Here is a 17,005-nt window from a genome sequence, read left to right as displayed (position 1 = left end):
TGGAAACTATGGTTCTATTAACGTATTAGCTGAAAATTGCATTAGCCTTTTTTTGCAGCCACATCACGTTGCTGACTCATGTTCCGCTTGTGACGGATTTCAGTTTGTGTTCAAGCTACTGTATGTTGTAAAGGCATGGAACAATGTAAAAAGCTACACTCCTAAATCAGGTTTGGGGAAAAGGTTAGCATGTTAAGATAAAATGGTCAGAGGCTGCTGGATGAGAGATTTGGCTAGACTAGGGACTCAGCTGCATTTGCAAATAAAAAGTGCTTTATATGTGTTGTTTATGCATTCTAACACTGTGACACCAGATGGTGCTGTGGAGTTCCATTTTTGCTAACCCGATTTCTCATACAAAGTTTGCAACGCATTTAACTGAAACGCTTCTTTGATGTGTCTAGATCCAGCCTAGGGCGCAAAGCACAGATGAACACAGATGGCTGAGTATGGAGACTTACCTAAGACTGCTCTCTTTAACCACACTCCCCCCCTTTTTTATAGAATGGGTGTTTGGGAAATGTGATTTTAACATTTCCCAGATGCTTTCAGAAGTGACTTCAGCTGTTGCTAAAATCCACCTCCACTTCCACTCAGTTATAAGTGCATTGCATAGACCACCTGCTCTAGATCATTTTGAAGCCAGATATATTAATGTTATGTTTGTGGTGCTGGTAAATGAATGTGCTGCTGGTAGTACTAATGGAGGGCACATCCAGACTTCTGTTTATCCTGCCACTTGCCCCTGGGAAAACCCAATCTTTACTAGTGAATTTGAGCAAACATCAATCTGGTGCGAGTTTTCCAGGGGAAAGAGTAGGGCAAAGACAAAAGCTCTTAGACCCATGCCTTAAAACCATTGGGAGAAGTGGAAAAGTGCTCGGAGCATGCTTTCTAGGCACTTGAACAAGTGGAAGTGTGGGCGAGCTCATAGGCATGCCACATTTGCTGTCGGTTACAAGTTTTAACGAAGAGCTTCTTCCTCTTTGTCCATCTCAGCCAGCCTCCTCTGTTGCCACATCATTGCTTGTTCAAAGGAAATTCTGGGCATGCCTTTCTTGTAGTGTATTTTTTTTTTCTTTTTTAAAAGAAATATAGGAAGGTGTGCAATTTACAGCTAGGAAGATGCTTATCAGTAAATGATAATGTTTCCAACATGCAATCATTAATAAACTCCTGCTATATATGATTATCTCCTGTACAAATTACTTTGACAAGTGAAAATAGGCTTGCACAAAATGACAGATGGGGAGAGTAGAGCAGCCTTTCATCAAGGTGTAGATTCCTGGGGCAAGCTATAGAGCTGATGTCGCTCAAAGGAGATAATAAAGGCATTGGATTCCTTATTTTGATTGCTGCACAGGCTGCTGTCTTGTTCTTTTGTGAGTTTTAAACACCCCAAGTGGGAGAGGTGAGCTTGTCTCAATTACATCTTAAGATTTACTGTCGCTCTTTCACTTTAGTGATTCTGCAGGAGACTGCAAAGGCGGGGTTTTGTATGTATCAAAATAAGGCTTATGTCTGAGATATGGGAAGATTGATTCTCAGAAAAAGAGTCCTTAAATTCAAGATTTAACTCTTTAAATCGGCAGTGGTTTGCTGATTTGCTACCGGACTAGGTTCAAGGTGTTCTCAAAGCTACTAACATGAGTTTGACCAAACTGTGGGAGGCAGCGGAAGGCAGGAGTGCCTGGCGTGCTCTGGTCCATGGGGTCACGAAGAGTCAGACACGACTAAATAACTAAACAACAACAACAAGAGAACAGCATGCATTTTCTGACAAAGCAGCACTAGGATCGAAGAGCTGCAAAGGTGCTTCTTGTAACTTAGATGCAACCCAAGACACAATGTAAGCATAGCAGCTGCACAGTGCTTTCTACCTGTGTTGCTCCAGTAAAGGGAGTCCCTTGACTTTTGAAGCCCCTTGTACGTTATTTTGCCCTGAGTTGTTGGCCCACTGGCTGAGTTGGCGAAATGTTATGGAAGTTAGAAAATCTGAAGCCATTATTATCAGAAGATCACAATTAGGCGTTACTGGGTCAGGCTGATATGTAGTGTGTGCCTGGTTTACGTGCCTACAACTGAAGGCTAGCTTGCAGTCCTTAACAAGAAGCGGAAAACTAAGCACACCAGGAATCTCATAATATATGAAATATATCTAAGGCTGCCTCACGAACATTTGATCAATGTGCTTCAAAAGAAAGACAGCAGGGTGATCTGTGGGATTTATACTTAGTTTTCAAGCCCACTGGAAAACGGTGTCTGCCAAAGCGCCTTGCTGGCTCACACGTGTTTAGAAACACAATTTACATTCCAGGCTGGAGAGCTGCATCTCATGGAAATGGCACTCAGTTCACAATGCTACATTGAAGGTGTTTATATTCCAAACCTGGTAAATTTAAGCTTTAGTGATAGCACAGGTAATCAGAACTTAAGAGATGCTACTTTCTGTCATGTACATAGTAGTTTATTAGAGCCACATTTGTTGTAGTAATTGATTTATTTTGCTTGGTGTATATATGCTTTGTGTTCTCACTCAGTTCAGATTTGTGATCTGTACAGACTATTCTTTGGTTTAGTTTTGCTATTGTTTGACCCATGTTGTTTCTGCACTTGTATCTATACAAGGAACTCTATCCCCCTCTATAGAGTAGGGCAATGAAAGAATGTGTCAGAAGAGGTGAAGAAACAGGCTCAGTGATATTGTAAGAGAGCCCATTGCCAAGATGAATAAATCATGAGACTTGGTCCAAACACAAAAAAGATAATAAACAAGTGTCTTCTCTATTTTTCTTACAAACTGGTTCAGTAAAGCACAAAGTTTCATGCGAAGGCATTTGGAAGTGTTGGGCTAATTGGGAGATATTGTGGTAGTTCCAGCTGGAGCAAAACCCAACCTGTCTGCACACACTATTAATTTTAAGATAATTTTATCTTCAGGCAACTGGAATAAAGGCATACATTAGGAATGGAGGCTCCATTCGTCCACCCTCACTTTGGCAAGAAACACCACTATGTTTGTTTCCAGATTATGTGTCTCTTAACTTAAATGTCCTAAAGAGAGCGAGAGAAGTCTCTCTCTCTCTCCCCCCCCACTTTCTCTCATAATACTAGAACCTGGGCTCATCAAATGAAATTAAATGGTGAGAGTTTCCAGAGAGACAAATGCAAATACAGTGTGTAGTTAAAGTATGGAATTCACTACCACAAAATGCAGTGATCGCCACCAACTTGGAAAGCTTTTAAAAGAGGATTAAACAAATTAATGAATGATAAAATACCAGTGGCTTCTTGTATGCCCCAAAATACCCATTGTTGAGGAGCAACAGCAGGAGAGGCTGTTGTACTCATGTCCTGCTTTGGGCCTCCAACATGCGTGTGGCTAACTGCCATGAGAACAGAATGCTCGACTAGATAAGCCTTTTGTTTGATCCAGCAGAACTTCTCTTACCTTCTTACGTATCCTACAGCTTAAGTAGGATACGTAAGTAGGATTCTGACCAAACTGCGGGAAGTAGTGGGGGACAGAGGTGCCTGGCGTGCTCTGGTCCATGGGGTCACGAAGAGTCGGACACGACTAAACGACTAAACAACAACAACAACTTAAGTATTTGTGTACGTAAATCTCTTGCGAGTTTCACATTTCTGTTCCTTGTATCTTCCTTTTGTAGAGCAGCTGCTAGTAAATATTACAATCAATTCTGTACTGGTTCCTCTCTAGAAAGTAAAGGATTGAAATATTTAACATTAGAATACCTTTAGAGATTTGTAATCACTCTTTTTTCATTATACCTGATTTACAGAGAAAATCTTCCTCCTATATATATTTACCTCCTGCTATATATTTACTCCCCCCCGCCCCTAGAGGGAAATTAATGTACAGAGTGATGGAGATCTTTGCTTATAGGGAAACATGGAGCTACATGATGGTTTATTCCTGCTGATTCTTTAGTCTAATTTATTCAATCTAAGGTTATAAGGAGATCTGTTTCATTGCTGCTGGTTTTGTTCCTCCTGGTTTCCTTCCAGTAAGAAACACTCAACTTCCACTCACAATGTTAGGCTCAAGTTATATAGTACTTATTAAATGTTGTCACTGGTAATTTTTCCTCTTCTTTCTTTAAATGGCTTTAGTTTCCTAGGGATAGGAGTGCAATATTTTCTTTCCAGATGAGATAAAATAACAACCTTGAAGGCTGTAGAAGTGTTGTTGTTGTTTTTTAAGATCTCCTTTAATGATATCATTCATTATCTTGCTTCTTTTGCCTTTATCCTTAATCTGATACATTTTATCATAGGAGCAGCCCTCAGTGTTGGTGATACTATCTCACGAGAATGCTGGGCAGATATAATGTTATATGCAAGTAGTTACTCACACATACTATAAGCCCTTCCCATCTTATTTGTAACAAGGGAGCTTATCATGATTTATAGGGAGAAGTTTGTGGAAAGAAATGCTGTTTTCAAGCGAGGAGTTGTAAGTTTCACTTCTTCAGGGTGTTTGGGAGAGCTTTTGCAAATGTTTTCCTATGATGATACCAGTGCTGATGTACCCAGACACATCAGCTTATGCTTTCTGTGAACATAGGCTGCCAGAAAAAAATAACTGTCTTTTGGCAGATCCACGCCATACTTTTAAAGGACAATCTTTTGACTTCCTCAGCTATTTGGTTTCATAATTGTTATGCAGTAACTAGCCCTAGGTGAAGGGTTGACTTGAAGTGACTCCGCAGTCCCTAGATGCTGCAGGGTACCTTGACAAGACAAAACAAAACAAAGGGTCAGGTCATTATTTGGAAACAGAAGCTTCATTATCAAAGCAGTAGGAGGAATCCCTACATAAATCCAGAATGCAGTCCCTAAGATGGTTGGGTGGTGTTTGGCCTTCTGGCAACCCCTGCAGCCAAGATGGTGCCAAATGTATTGACCTGCTTTCCTTTGGACCACAGCAGTGAGGCAGAGGGCTGGGGCGTCTTGTCGTCTGGCAGCTCAGGATGCCCAGGCTTGCACCCCAGGGAGGTTACTTCGGTGTTGCTAATGCAGCAAAGAGGAGTCCCCTACCTTCCTGGCTGGATGTTTACAAAGACTGTCTGGAAAGGTGTAGGATTTGGCACATAGTTAGCCAACTCCATTGTCGCCTAGCCCTAGCGTTCACCCCCGTAGCCCTAACAGCCAGGACTGTGTCGTCCTTTACTCGGACGACACAGAGCGTGCCACCATTGCCTCCGCAGCAGACCGGAAGTAAATAACATTTTTTGAGGGGTAGAGAGATATTGGGAAATAAAAATAAATATTTCTCACTATATCTTGTTCCTGAATAGAGTGTGTGTGTGTTGTTTTCATTTGTCACAACATATATGCATATTTCTTTGCACTAGGAAACAATAATGGAAAGACTCAAAAATAGCTTTCATCTATAATTGATTCCAAGTGTGTATATTAGTGGGGTTTATGTAGATCACCATGTGTAATTTCTACCGCAGAAGGGGTTTCAAACGGAGCTTGTAGATGCCCCAACTTGTTCAAAACCAGAGACACTTGCATTTCTTCTTCTATAAAATACATACCATGTTGCTGCTAAGTGTTAGCATATTGCTCTTAGTGCTTCAATATGTGTCCTTGTGGGATTGTGTGGGGACAGCTTTCTGAATGTGGCCACATGTTCAGCAATTAGGACTGGGATAATGAGGAAATCCATTTGTATGAAAAAATGGTCATATGAGTTCTCCCCAAATACATTTAAATCTATATTCTAGAACTATGGAGTTGTGGATTATGCTGAAAATTAAGACAGTGCCACTGTTGTTTTAAGAACATTGCAGGAATTATTTTTCATGCTCTCAGATGTTGCAGGTTTCAGATCTTTAGCTGTTTTGCCATCTGTATCCATTCACAGAGAAATAAGTTCCATTGAGCTCAGCAGGACTTGCCACTGTTTGAATTACTGGCAATGCATTCTATATGGGCCAGCCTTTGGAAGATGTTCAGAAACATCAGGAGGTCCAAGATGCTGTGGCCAGATTGTTAACTGGATTGGCGTTTCTTCTGATTCAGTTATAAACCATGGGTTTTCCTGGGGGGAGTAGTGAGCAAAGGAAAAACAACTCGGACCCATGTATAGAACGCCTGTGACAAGCAGAAGTGTGGATGAGCCCTTAGAGAACTTTTCTACTATCTGATCCTTTTTACTGAGGAAATAAAAGCTAGAATTGATAAGGATTGCTTCTGGGGGACACTGCACAGAAAAGTAGGTGCTCTACCGCTTGAACTATGGTTTAGAAAAAAACACAACCAAGGGAAGTTATTTTGAATAGTCTGTTAAAAATTTACTTTTCTGTACTCCCATTTCTACTTACTTTCAAAGGCCTCAGGCTACATTGACACCTGTTTTTTCAAACAGTGACCTGCCTTTACATTAACTCCAGCAGTAATGTTTTGCTCTTTGTGTGGGCTGCATTGTTACTTCAGTTAAATTGTTGCTCTACTCATCCTCCTACCTGCATGCCAAAATGCACCATAGCTTTCAGGTAACCCCTTCTTGTTGGGGAAATCGGTATGAAGGTCACTACTTCTAAGTTATATTTGTGTTGAAGGATGGAAGCAACTATATTCTCCAGAGCTGTCTTCTCCAGTATAATCCTTTAAAGTTATTGAAAGCAGCAAATTTTCAAGTAATGAAATTTGTTCAAGTGCACATATTACTGTTCAAGTGCACATATTATACTGGCAATGAGTATGTCCAATGGTGAATCCATTGCAAATGAGTGGCAATCATTTAGTGACATAAAGGAAGTTCCAATGCACGTGAATAGTATGAGGCAGAAAAATATTGAGAAAGCAGGGCTATCTATAAAATGCTCTTTAATGTAAGTATGGGTTGTCAAATTGATAAACAGGCTTGTTTTATTAATCAGAAATGGATAAGGGAACAGCTAGCTCAAGAAAAATGTAGAATTGTCAAAGTTCGTCTTCTTATAACTTGGATCTCAAAGAAGTACCAAACATTTCATGAAACAGAATATTCCAAAAAGTATATTTGCATTCAGATGTGTCAAAGTGAAGAGTTTGGTTAATTCCTTTGAAGACAAAACAGAGAAAAAGTGATGTGCATATGTGTTTTAATTGAGAAAATCAAAATGAAGCCTTACATTGAAACTGAATGAAAATAAGAGGTTTGTGACGTCGGTTTGAAGTGAATTTTTTTTTATGGCAATACATTTTTTGAGAAGTAATTAATTTCCTGGAAGTCAACATATTTCTATAGATACACCTAAAGAATTAATATTGTTCCTTTGAAGATGGGCAATGTAATCCAGCAATAGCAAGCTGCACATGGAAATGGGTTTCTATAGGCAGAGGAAATATAGCAAATGTGTAGAAGGCTGTTGCATGCTGCAAAGAAAACTGCATAAGGCAGTAGTGGCTTTTTTGCCTTTTTTGCATAGTAATCTGAAAAAGCAATCATTTATTTTAATGCGTGTTTGCATGTATTGTTAACACAGATAATATATATGTGTGGTATTTGTTTGTTTTACAAAGAAGCATCTTTATATATTTGCATTTTTAATGGTTTATTTCTACAAGGGGAAGGCTGGGGACCAAACAAAACCAGTGGAAAATGTTATCTACCCATTTTTTCAGTAACTTATAACTTTCCAGTTGTCTACCACACCTGTGCAGGTTCATCTCAAGTATTTTATATGAATGTATGTAAATGATGCTCTACAACAACAACTGTGGAATCTTTAGTGATTTGTGGTTGGGAAAGCAGAGTTTGTTCCAGAAGCGCTGGAGGGTTCACTTTATTTCTGTGCTATCTGCAAACATCTCCCTTCCTTCAGAACTGCAGAAAGACTACTCCTAGCTCATCCTAAAGGGTATTGAAAATACTTTGCAAGGCATTCAGCACAGCTGTTGCTTGGATACGGTGTGCCTTGCTCTGCCCCCTCCCCCTGCAGCAATGTATGCAAGAACTATCTGTGGCTGATTTAAGTGAAATGCACCTGCAGGCAGGAGCATAAAACCCACCTGATGTCGCTTGTAAGCTTGGGGTTTCCTTTTATTCAGCAATTATTATCCCTCCCCCCCACCCTTCCTCCCAGCTCTTCAAGACAAATGAGTGCCCTTGCTACTCTGTGCCATATTTGAAAGATTCCTGTGAGGAGAAACACTTTTCTTTGCCTTGAAACCCAGACAGTGGTCTCCCTTGCATTAAGCCTTTTATTTCAGATGCCATTTCTGAGGCTCCTGCTGCTGCCAGCAGCCACCCTAATTGCTGAAAAGCAAGCTTGCTCATGAGTGCGGTCAATCTGGCACCAGACCACAGCCTGAGAATCGCCCTTAGTCTGAGATACTGTCAGAACAATGCAAGGAAGAGATGCTGAATATTTAAAGCATAATGTTTTCCACTTAGATATGAAAACACTCTTTCCACTTCATGGGCTTGCAGTCGCAGATGACAGCAACTGTTCGGTGCATAAAATAATCAGATTTTGACTGATTTTTATCTGGCTCTTTCATTGGAAGAAACTTCCTTGCTTTTTTACAAAGGGCTCATTTAGCAAATTTAGATTTTGATTAAAGAAGGTTGTAGGTACACAACAAATAACTATTAACAAATTCAACTTGTAGAGCAGATGAAGTATTGGCGTAAGACTCTGAATCAGAGAAGTTGTGGTAGCAAAGATTTCACGTATTTAAGGAAATAATATGGCAGCTTTGTTGCCTGGTACCAAGAATAATTTATTCCCACAGCCAGATCTTTATCCTCATTCCTTTTGCACAATGGAAGCTACTGTCAGTAGAGAGATAATACTGGAGAAAAACCCGGTAAACCTTCTCTTCAGAAAACACAGCTAATTATTTTTGTTTTTATTGATTCACATTTTAGTTTGGGAACCAGTTTTCTGATATATGTGTACCCAGTGCTTGTTTTCCTAGAAAAAAGGTGCCAGTACACACTGCCCAGAAATGGCCGGAGGAGGGAGAACCAAGCAGGCAAAAGAGGGAGGCACTCTGCACATGCTCAGGAAAGGAGGCAGCAGGACTCCAGGATCTTACAGAGCCTTGTGCCTCATCCCACCAGCCCAGGAAGCACTTTCTCAGTTTAGGGAACGAGGTGTACCCCCCTCAAAAAAAAGCACACTGTGTATCACACCCACTCTTACTCTGATTTGTAACTTGGTGAATTTTCTTTAGTCATTAGAACCAGGGGTCAGCAAACTTTTTCAGCAGGGTAGTCCACTGTCCTTCAGACCTTGTGGGGGGCCGGACTATATTTTGGAAAAAATATATGAATGAATTCCTATGCCCCACAAATAACTCAGAGATGCATTTTAAATAAAAGGACACATTCTACTCATGTAAAAACACTGATTCCTGGACCATCCGCGGGTTGGATTTAGAAGGCAATTGGGCCAGATCTGGCCCCCGGGCCTTAGTTTGCCTACCCATTTTTTACACTCTGCAAATGGGCACTGTGAGGATTGCTTTATCACTTCATCAAGGGTGGCCAATATGCCTTCCAGATGTGGTGATGTGCCCATCATCCCTGGCCATTGACCATCCTTGCTGGGTCAATGATGCCACTTAAGATGGTGGCATAATGCAAGACAGAATCTTGCCAGATATCTTAGGAGACCAGAAAGCATTTTGGACGTGGCTTTAAAGATTACCAACCCACCAGAAGACATTGCAGATTAAATAGCAACATAGTTGTGTGTTCTAAGTAACAGCTCCCCATCACCAGTCTGACAGCAATTCTCTGAACCAGCTGTAGTTTCTAACAGTATCAAAAGACAGCCACAGCCCCATTTGTGTATCACACTGCAATAGTCCAACCTGGGTGGAATAAAACACCTCCCATAATGGTTATATATGCCTTCTTCAGTGTTTCCAGGAAGGGGCAGCCTTACTTTTGGGCAGTTTGTTCTCTTGACTGACAAAAGGGCTTCCAGTAGCATCCATTCTGTGAAGGGTAATGACTGGGATAAAGTTAACTGTCCTCCACTTGATTGATCACTCCCTGAAGCCCTGATCTTGCCTAATTGTTGGTGAGAATCTACTGTGGAATAAACCATAGAATCAAAAGCAAAATCACCAATGTGCTTTTATAACAAGTTTGTTAGGGCAGAGAGCATTTCTTCACATGTCAATAAAACACTTAGTGCACACAGGTTGTAGTTTTATGTCACATTTGTGTCAGCACTCCGCCTGCCTCGACTTTAATGAGGCTGTATGTGCCAATATGCTTTCAAAGAGAGCATATTCTGCTACAATGTTTTAGTAAAGCATCTCTCCCACAGAGATCTTTCTTTCTTAAAAAGAGCTTTACCTAACATACGATAAAGTGAAATATCGGATTTAGGCAGGTTGGAAAAGGAGAGTGCCAGTATTTGGAATCTGGCACGCTGATGCTTTTGTGACAGCTGCTGTAGCACTAGTGTTTGTCTGAAAAGCAGGGATGAATTATTTTTCGGAAAGTTATCCTCTTCCCTTTCCTTGCTATTAAATATGGGTAGTGCAAAGTTAAAATGTCCCATTCCTCCTCAAGACCCATAGGAGATAATCAGAAAGGAGGGGACACTGGGCAACATACATTATCTTAAATATTACATTAAAAATAACCAAAATCTTAATTAAGATGCACCAGAACTTGCAGGCACCACCAAAATGCTTATTTACAATAGTTATAATGCATGCCCCCTCTTCCCCACTGCTGAGATGTTTCTGGTCAATCAGCTGAGTGTGGAGCAGGGTCATGGTAAGGGGGGGGAGGGTTAAGTCTCCTTATGTGGAATCTCTCTCTCTTGCTCTCTTTCACACACACATGCACTGTTCAGCTGATTGGAGGCAAACCATTACTAGCAAGGGAAAGAGGGCAGGACCTGGAGGGGTGCAGGCCAGAGGCAGCCCCCTGCTGCTGTCGTCATAGAAGTTGACCGATAAGCAATGTTCACGTATGTTGTCCAACTTTTTAAACAGTTTGTATGGTGCTGCTGTGAACTAAATTTCATAGGCGGCACTGTGGTAGACTTGCCCCCAGCCGCTCGCCCCTCCCTCACCTGTCTTTGCTCTCCGGCCAGACCAGGTTTCTTGAGCAGGGCTGGCAGGCGCGTTTACGTTTTACAGAAACAGGACAAAATAGAACCGGTAATGCTGCCACCACTCCCTTGGTCCCGGGGAACCCAGAGCCACAACCCAGGGAGAAGGCTGTGCCCCGTTATTGCTGGTTACCCCCACTCCACAAGTTGTATCTACAGACTTGCAGACAGAAATTCTACGGTAGAGCACAACCAAGCGTAAGGCTAGGAATTAGCTTTTCCCCCGGAAAGGCACACAAACTAAAACAGATTCTTTCTTTAAAATTTATTTTAAAAGAACATAAGAAAACATGCTAAAAAAGCAGGCACATCTTTAGTAAGTTACAAGCAAGAAAACAAGAACATTGTGACATCTAACTAACTTACATACTCACGGCTAAGACACAGATAGAATAGTTAGAGTCCTTTCAATGATCCGCGTTCAGAGGTTTTCGCAATTCTCCATCACAAAGGACGAAAGAACGACTACTTAGTTGGAACATCAGCAGCCGGGCGATTTGCGGATTGCAGAGCGCACTTTCTCAGCCATTCCCAAGATCTTTTATCCCCGATTTGCACGTCGCGTCGGAACCCCCAAAACCAATCATAACTCTTGATTATTTTTAAATTCTCCAATGACCGGCTTGCGGGCTAATCAATCTAACTTCTGGCAGCTGGACCCATTAAGAACCCAGAGCCTAAATCAAAGGAGTTTCCTCCCTTTCTGTGGAGCTTATGCAGATGCACATTCCCAGGCAATCAAGGACAGATAACATCACTGAGGGAATGCACATAACTTCGGACCCAGGTGTCAAACCTTTCATTAAATCAGGGGTTTCCTTTCCCATAATAAACCTTTCACACCCTGGGTGCCTGTTAGTCTGGGGTTAAAGGGACAAAACCCATTTCCCATGGTTCTTGTGGCTCATTGGTTACCCACAAGGCCTCGTTGCTTGACCAAGGAACAGCTTCTAAACAAACACTAACTTTACTACACCCTCCCCTCTAAGATGAAATTACAGGGTTAAGTCCCGCAATTTCATCCAACAAAAATTTATACATTGAGGTAGTTCGTCCAGTCTAGGGGGATTAGCAGCTCCAAAATCATTAGCAGCATCCCCCAGTCTGATATTTACACAGTTTCAGGACAATAATCATCAATAGTTTTTCCAGCTGAGGATTCAGGCAAAACACATATCAATACTTCATTTAACAGATTGGTACATCCTAGACAAGGTGTCAGCAACCACATTGTCCTTCCCAGCAATATGTGTGACTTTAAACTGAAAATCCTGTAAGGCTAGACTCCACCTGAGCAATTTCTGGTTGGATTTCTTTACTCTCTCCAGCCAACAAAGTGGGGAGTGATCCGTTTGAACTTCAAAGGTGTTGCCCCACAAATAAGGATGCAATTTGGTCAGAGCCCAGACCAAAGCAAAACACTCTTTCTTGATGGTTGAATAATTTTGCTCCCGGGTTATCAATTTTTTACTCAGGTAAACCACGGGACGCCAATTTCCCTCTTTATCTTCTTGGAGCAGAACTGCTCCCAACCCGGTCTGACTGGCATCAGTTTGCACCACAAACGGACGTCTCTGATCTGGGGCCAACATAACCTGAGAGCCCACAAGGGCATGTTTTAACAGATCAAAAGCCCTTTGACACTCCTCAGTCCAATCTACTTTGACTGGCAGAGATTTCTTACAAAGGTTGGTAAGAGGAGTAGCTAATGTAGCAAAATGATTAACAAACCTCCTATAGTAATTTACCAGCCCTATAAAAGACTGCACATCTTTTTTCACCATGGGGCGGGGCCAATCTTGAATGCATTGCACCTTGGCCTCTAAAGATTTGATGTTTCCTGACCCCACTCTGAACCCCAGATACACCACTTCTCCTTGGGCGAACTGGCATTTTGACATTTTGACAGTCAGATTTGCCTCTTGTAAACTGGCCAAAACTTTCTGCACATGTTTAAGGTGCTCTGGCCACGATTCAGACAAAATGGCTAGGTCATCCAAATAGGCACAACTCATGTCATGGATCACAGAATTAATCAACCGTTGGAAGGCTGCAGGAGCATTTCGCAATCCAAACGGTAACACTTTAAACTGGTACAAGCCTACATGAGTAATGAAGGCAGATTTTTCAGATGCTTCTGGGGACAATGGGATTTGCCAATACCCTTTTGTCAAATCCATGACTGTAATGAATTTCGCACGTCCCAGCTTCTCAATCAGCGTGTCAATCCTAGGTAAGGGAAACACATCAGGAACAGTGACCAAATTGATTTTCCGATAGTCCACACAAAAGCGAATGGTACCATCGGGCTTCGGAACCAGTACAATGGGGGAAGCCCAGGCGCTTTTGCTAGGCTCTATAACTCCCAGCTCCAGCATCTCTTTCAGCTCAGACTCAATATTCTGTGCATGAACCTCACCAACTCGGTAAGGACGTGAGGAAATAGGGGGGATTTCCCCCGTAACAAAATGATGCTGAGCCAAATGAGTCCTAACAGGCTTGGTGCTAAAAATGTTGCTGTAAGGCTGCAGTGCTTCGTAAAGCTCTTTAGCCTGAGTTTCACTTAAAGTAGGCAGCTGCAACACATCAGAAATATCTCCAGCCTGTTTATACTCAGTTAAAAGATCAACAGGTGAAGCAGGTACCTCTTCTCGACTCCGCGTGATGGCCAGCACAGAGATCTTTTGTTCAACATATTCTTTCAGGGAATTAACATGATACTCGCGAGCTGTGCGGTGCAATTCCTTGCAGCTTACCAGATAACGCACAGAGCTCAGTCTCGCCTCCACATCACCCGGACCTTGCCATTTCACAGCCAACTTGTGAGGGCGAGTTGGCCTCAGAATCCATACCCAGTCTCCCACCTCAAACTGTTTGCACACTGCTTTAGCGTCATGTACCCTTTTTTGCTCTTGTTGGGCATTCTCTAAGTTTTCTTTGGCCAGTTGCCAAATGTCTGCCAGAGATCCTTTTAATTGGGCAAAGTACTCGCTGACAGAAGGCAGCTTTATCTCTTCCTCGGACCCTTCCCACTCTTTTCGAAGCATTGAGAGAGGGGTATTCAAAAGCCTGCCAAAAATTAATTGATTGGGTGCGAACCCAAGGCTTCTTTGGTGTGCATCGTTATAAGCAGCCACCACCAAAGGTAAATCCTGATCCCAACTGGAACTATGGGCCAGGGCATACTTGCGCAGCATCTGAATTAAGGTCTTCTGCACCCTTTCCACCAACCCGTTTCCCTGATGCTGATACGCAATGGAGGTATGGTGGCGAATCTCAGACAATCGCAAAACCTCTTGGGTTAACTTAGCCATGAAATTAGTCCCCAAATCGCTCACCAAAACCTTAGGGATTCCTAGAGAGCAAAAGGCAGAAATCAAAGCTTTTACCAAAATATTAGCAGAAGTGTTGGCTAGACTTGTTGCCCAGATATAGCGAGAAGCATAATCTATTAATACACACATATATTGCTTTCCTGAGCGGGTTTTTGGTAAGGGACCCACTAAATCAATTCCCCATTTTTCCAAAACATTCGCTTCCAAGGGGACACTTTGTAACTCATTGGGCAAATTATCACGGTCATTTCCTACTTTCTGCCATATAACACAAGAATGCACATATGCTTTGGTAGTTTGATACACGTCAGGCCAGTAAAAATAACGACTTAGTCTCTCTAATGTTTTTTGCAACCCCATATGTCCTGCTAAGCCGTCTTCATGGGCTAGGCTAAGGACGGTTGACCGCTTCTTTTCCGGAACCACCAGCTGTAAAACCAAGTCTTTGTCCTTCACCTTTGTTGGTACAAACTGGCGATACAAAAGTCCCTTTTTATACACAAATTGGGCCCTCTTTGCTCCTCGGAGGGGAGCGTCAACCGCCTCCCGACAATCCTGCAGGGAGGGGTCTGCTCTTTGCTCTGCTGCGAATTCCCCCAGGTCCCCCAGTTCAGCAGAAGCATCAAAGTCCTTCATGGGCTCCAAATTAAAGGTGGATAACTCTCCCTTCCCTCTGGGTTTTCCATCCAGCCCAGGGTTGGACCCAGCCAAGTCTTTGCCTGCCCGGAATGAAGTGGGGGGAGTTGCTACAGTTACGGGATTCACGTTTAATTGTTGCTGCAGGTAGACTTGGAACCCAAGATCATTCCCGACCAAAACTGGACTCTTACAACCTTCTGGATCATGTACAATCACAAGATGGTCCCCGCTATATCCTTTATACTTAAGGGGGACTATTGCTGTTGGCTGAAAAATCTCTTCCACCCCATAAGGACTAATCTTTAAGGGTTTAGCCTGCATCTGGCTGGGTAGAACCAGATTCTTAGATACGCTGGTAATATCAGACCCAGTGTCCCGGTAAGAGTTTACAATAGTTTTATTGATTTTGATAGGGGCGGAGAATTCCAAATTTGCCCAATTCACATGGGGTATTTTCAGATTACTCTCGGTACTCACAGGCCCCATGGTAACAGCGGTTACAGGGACTGCAGGTGTTTCAGAATTATTAACATCAGGAGCCACCCCACCCTTCTCCTCCAGGGCCGAACTCTCCCCCGCTCCAGGTTTTGACTGTTCCTCCTGCCCGTCTTCCTCCGGCCGATGGATCAGATGCACGGCAGGGGTGGAAGTGAGAACGGGAGGCTTCTTGTTACCCAGCTGGGGGCAAGCCACTTTCACGTGCCCCGGTTTTTTACAAAAGAAGCACAGTCCAGAGTTTGGGGACAACTTGGTACGTTCCTCACCTGCTGCAGCAGAGTCTTTTGCAGGCGTAGGGAAACCTTTGCTTTGTTTCTTAATGGGGGGAGCAGACCTTCCCGTCAAAGCTGCTGGTTTATACGCATTACTTGGTCCCTTGTTGGTCAGATGGGAGCGGTTAAGCCTAAAAGACTCAGCAAGGACGGTGGCTTCCGCTAGGGATCGTGGCTTTTGGTCCGCAACCAGACTAGCAATTTCTGAGGGCAGGGAACACATCAGTTGCTCAATTAATATAAGCTGTTTGAGCCCTCTAAAATCCTCCACCCGCTCGGCTGCAAGCCACAGTTCAAAGTTCTGAGCCATTTTTGCTGAGTAAACTGCAATATTGTCAGTGGGCCCCGATTTCTCTGTTTTTCGAAAAGCCTTTCGGTAATTCTCGGGATGCAATCCATGCCTCTGCATGACCAACTTTTTGAAGCTTTCATAGTCATTGAGTTCGGATGAGTGGAGATGACCCATAAGCTCTGCCAGGTCGCCACAGACTAGGGGACGCAAGACGGCCATATACATTGTCGGAGCAACCCCCATGTCTTGGCAAGTTACTTCAAAAAGAGTCAGATAACTCAGAACGTCAGTGGGGGGCTGATATTTCGGGAATACCCTCCAATTAAGAGTACTCAAAGTCAGTCCTAGAGGGGACTGCTGGCAGTGGTTTCCCCCCCTCGCGGGAACAAGTTCATACCTCGGTGCAGGGTTTTGAGGCATGTGCCCCTCCGGGCGTAGCGGTTCAGCTGCCGTTGCGTATCCACGCTTGGGTCTCTGAAAAAACTCCTCCTCTTCCTCTGCCACATACCGTCGCACCGGCACACGCACCTCTTGAGCTCTGACTGGTGAGTAGACTCTACCTGGACTGAGCGAACGCTGTCTCACCATCCGGCGGACGTCGGGCACGCATCCGGTAGTCATACGCCATCTGGCTGACTCTCGGCCCCATCAGGAAGGACTGGCCCATCTTTGGATATTTTTCTCGGCAACGGAATCCAGCATTCACCGGATCTCGCATCCACTCCACATCATAACCCTCTGAGAAGTCCATCTCTTTAGGCTCTATGTAAACAAGAGCACAACCAAGCATAAGGCTAGGAATTAGCTTTTCCCCCGGAAAGGCACACAAACTAAAACAGATTCTTTCTTTAAAATTTATTTTGAAAG

The 17,005-nt window shown here is 43.1% G+C and overlaps 2 protein-coding genes across 7 annotated transcripts in view; one reads left to right on the top strand and one right to left on the bottom strand.

Annotated features, from left to right (window-relative positions):
- TSPAN18 (tetraspanin 18) overlaps positions 1 to 17,005 on the top strand; it is a 152,524-nt gene that overhangs the window by 84,307 nt on the left and 51,212 nt on the right. The gene's annotated exons all lie outside the window — the stretch shown is intronic.
- On the bottom strand, positions 11,415 to 16,897 carry LOC144327815 (uncharacterized). The gene has a single exon (XM_077928924.1). The coding sequence runs from the start codon at positions 16,757 to 16,759 to the stop codon at positions 12,287 to 12,289; it is 4,473 nt and encodes a 1,490-aa protein (XP_077785050.1). The 5' UTR covers positions 16,760 to 16,897; the 3' UTR covers positions 11,415 to 12,286.

Source organism: Podarcis muralis, chromosome 1 (genome assembly GCF_964188315.1).
Source record: "Podarcis muralis chromosome 1, rPodMur119.hap1.1, whole genome shotgun sequence".
Lineage (NCBI taxonomy): Eukaryota > Metazoa > Chordata > Lepidosauria > Squamata > Lacertidae > Podarcis > Podarcis muralis.
Note: the sequence above shows the minus strand (reverse complement) of the source record. Positions and strands in the feature narration are given on the sequence as shown.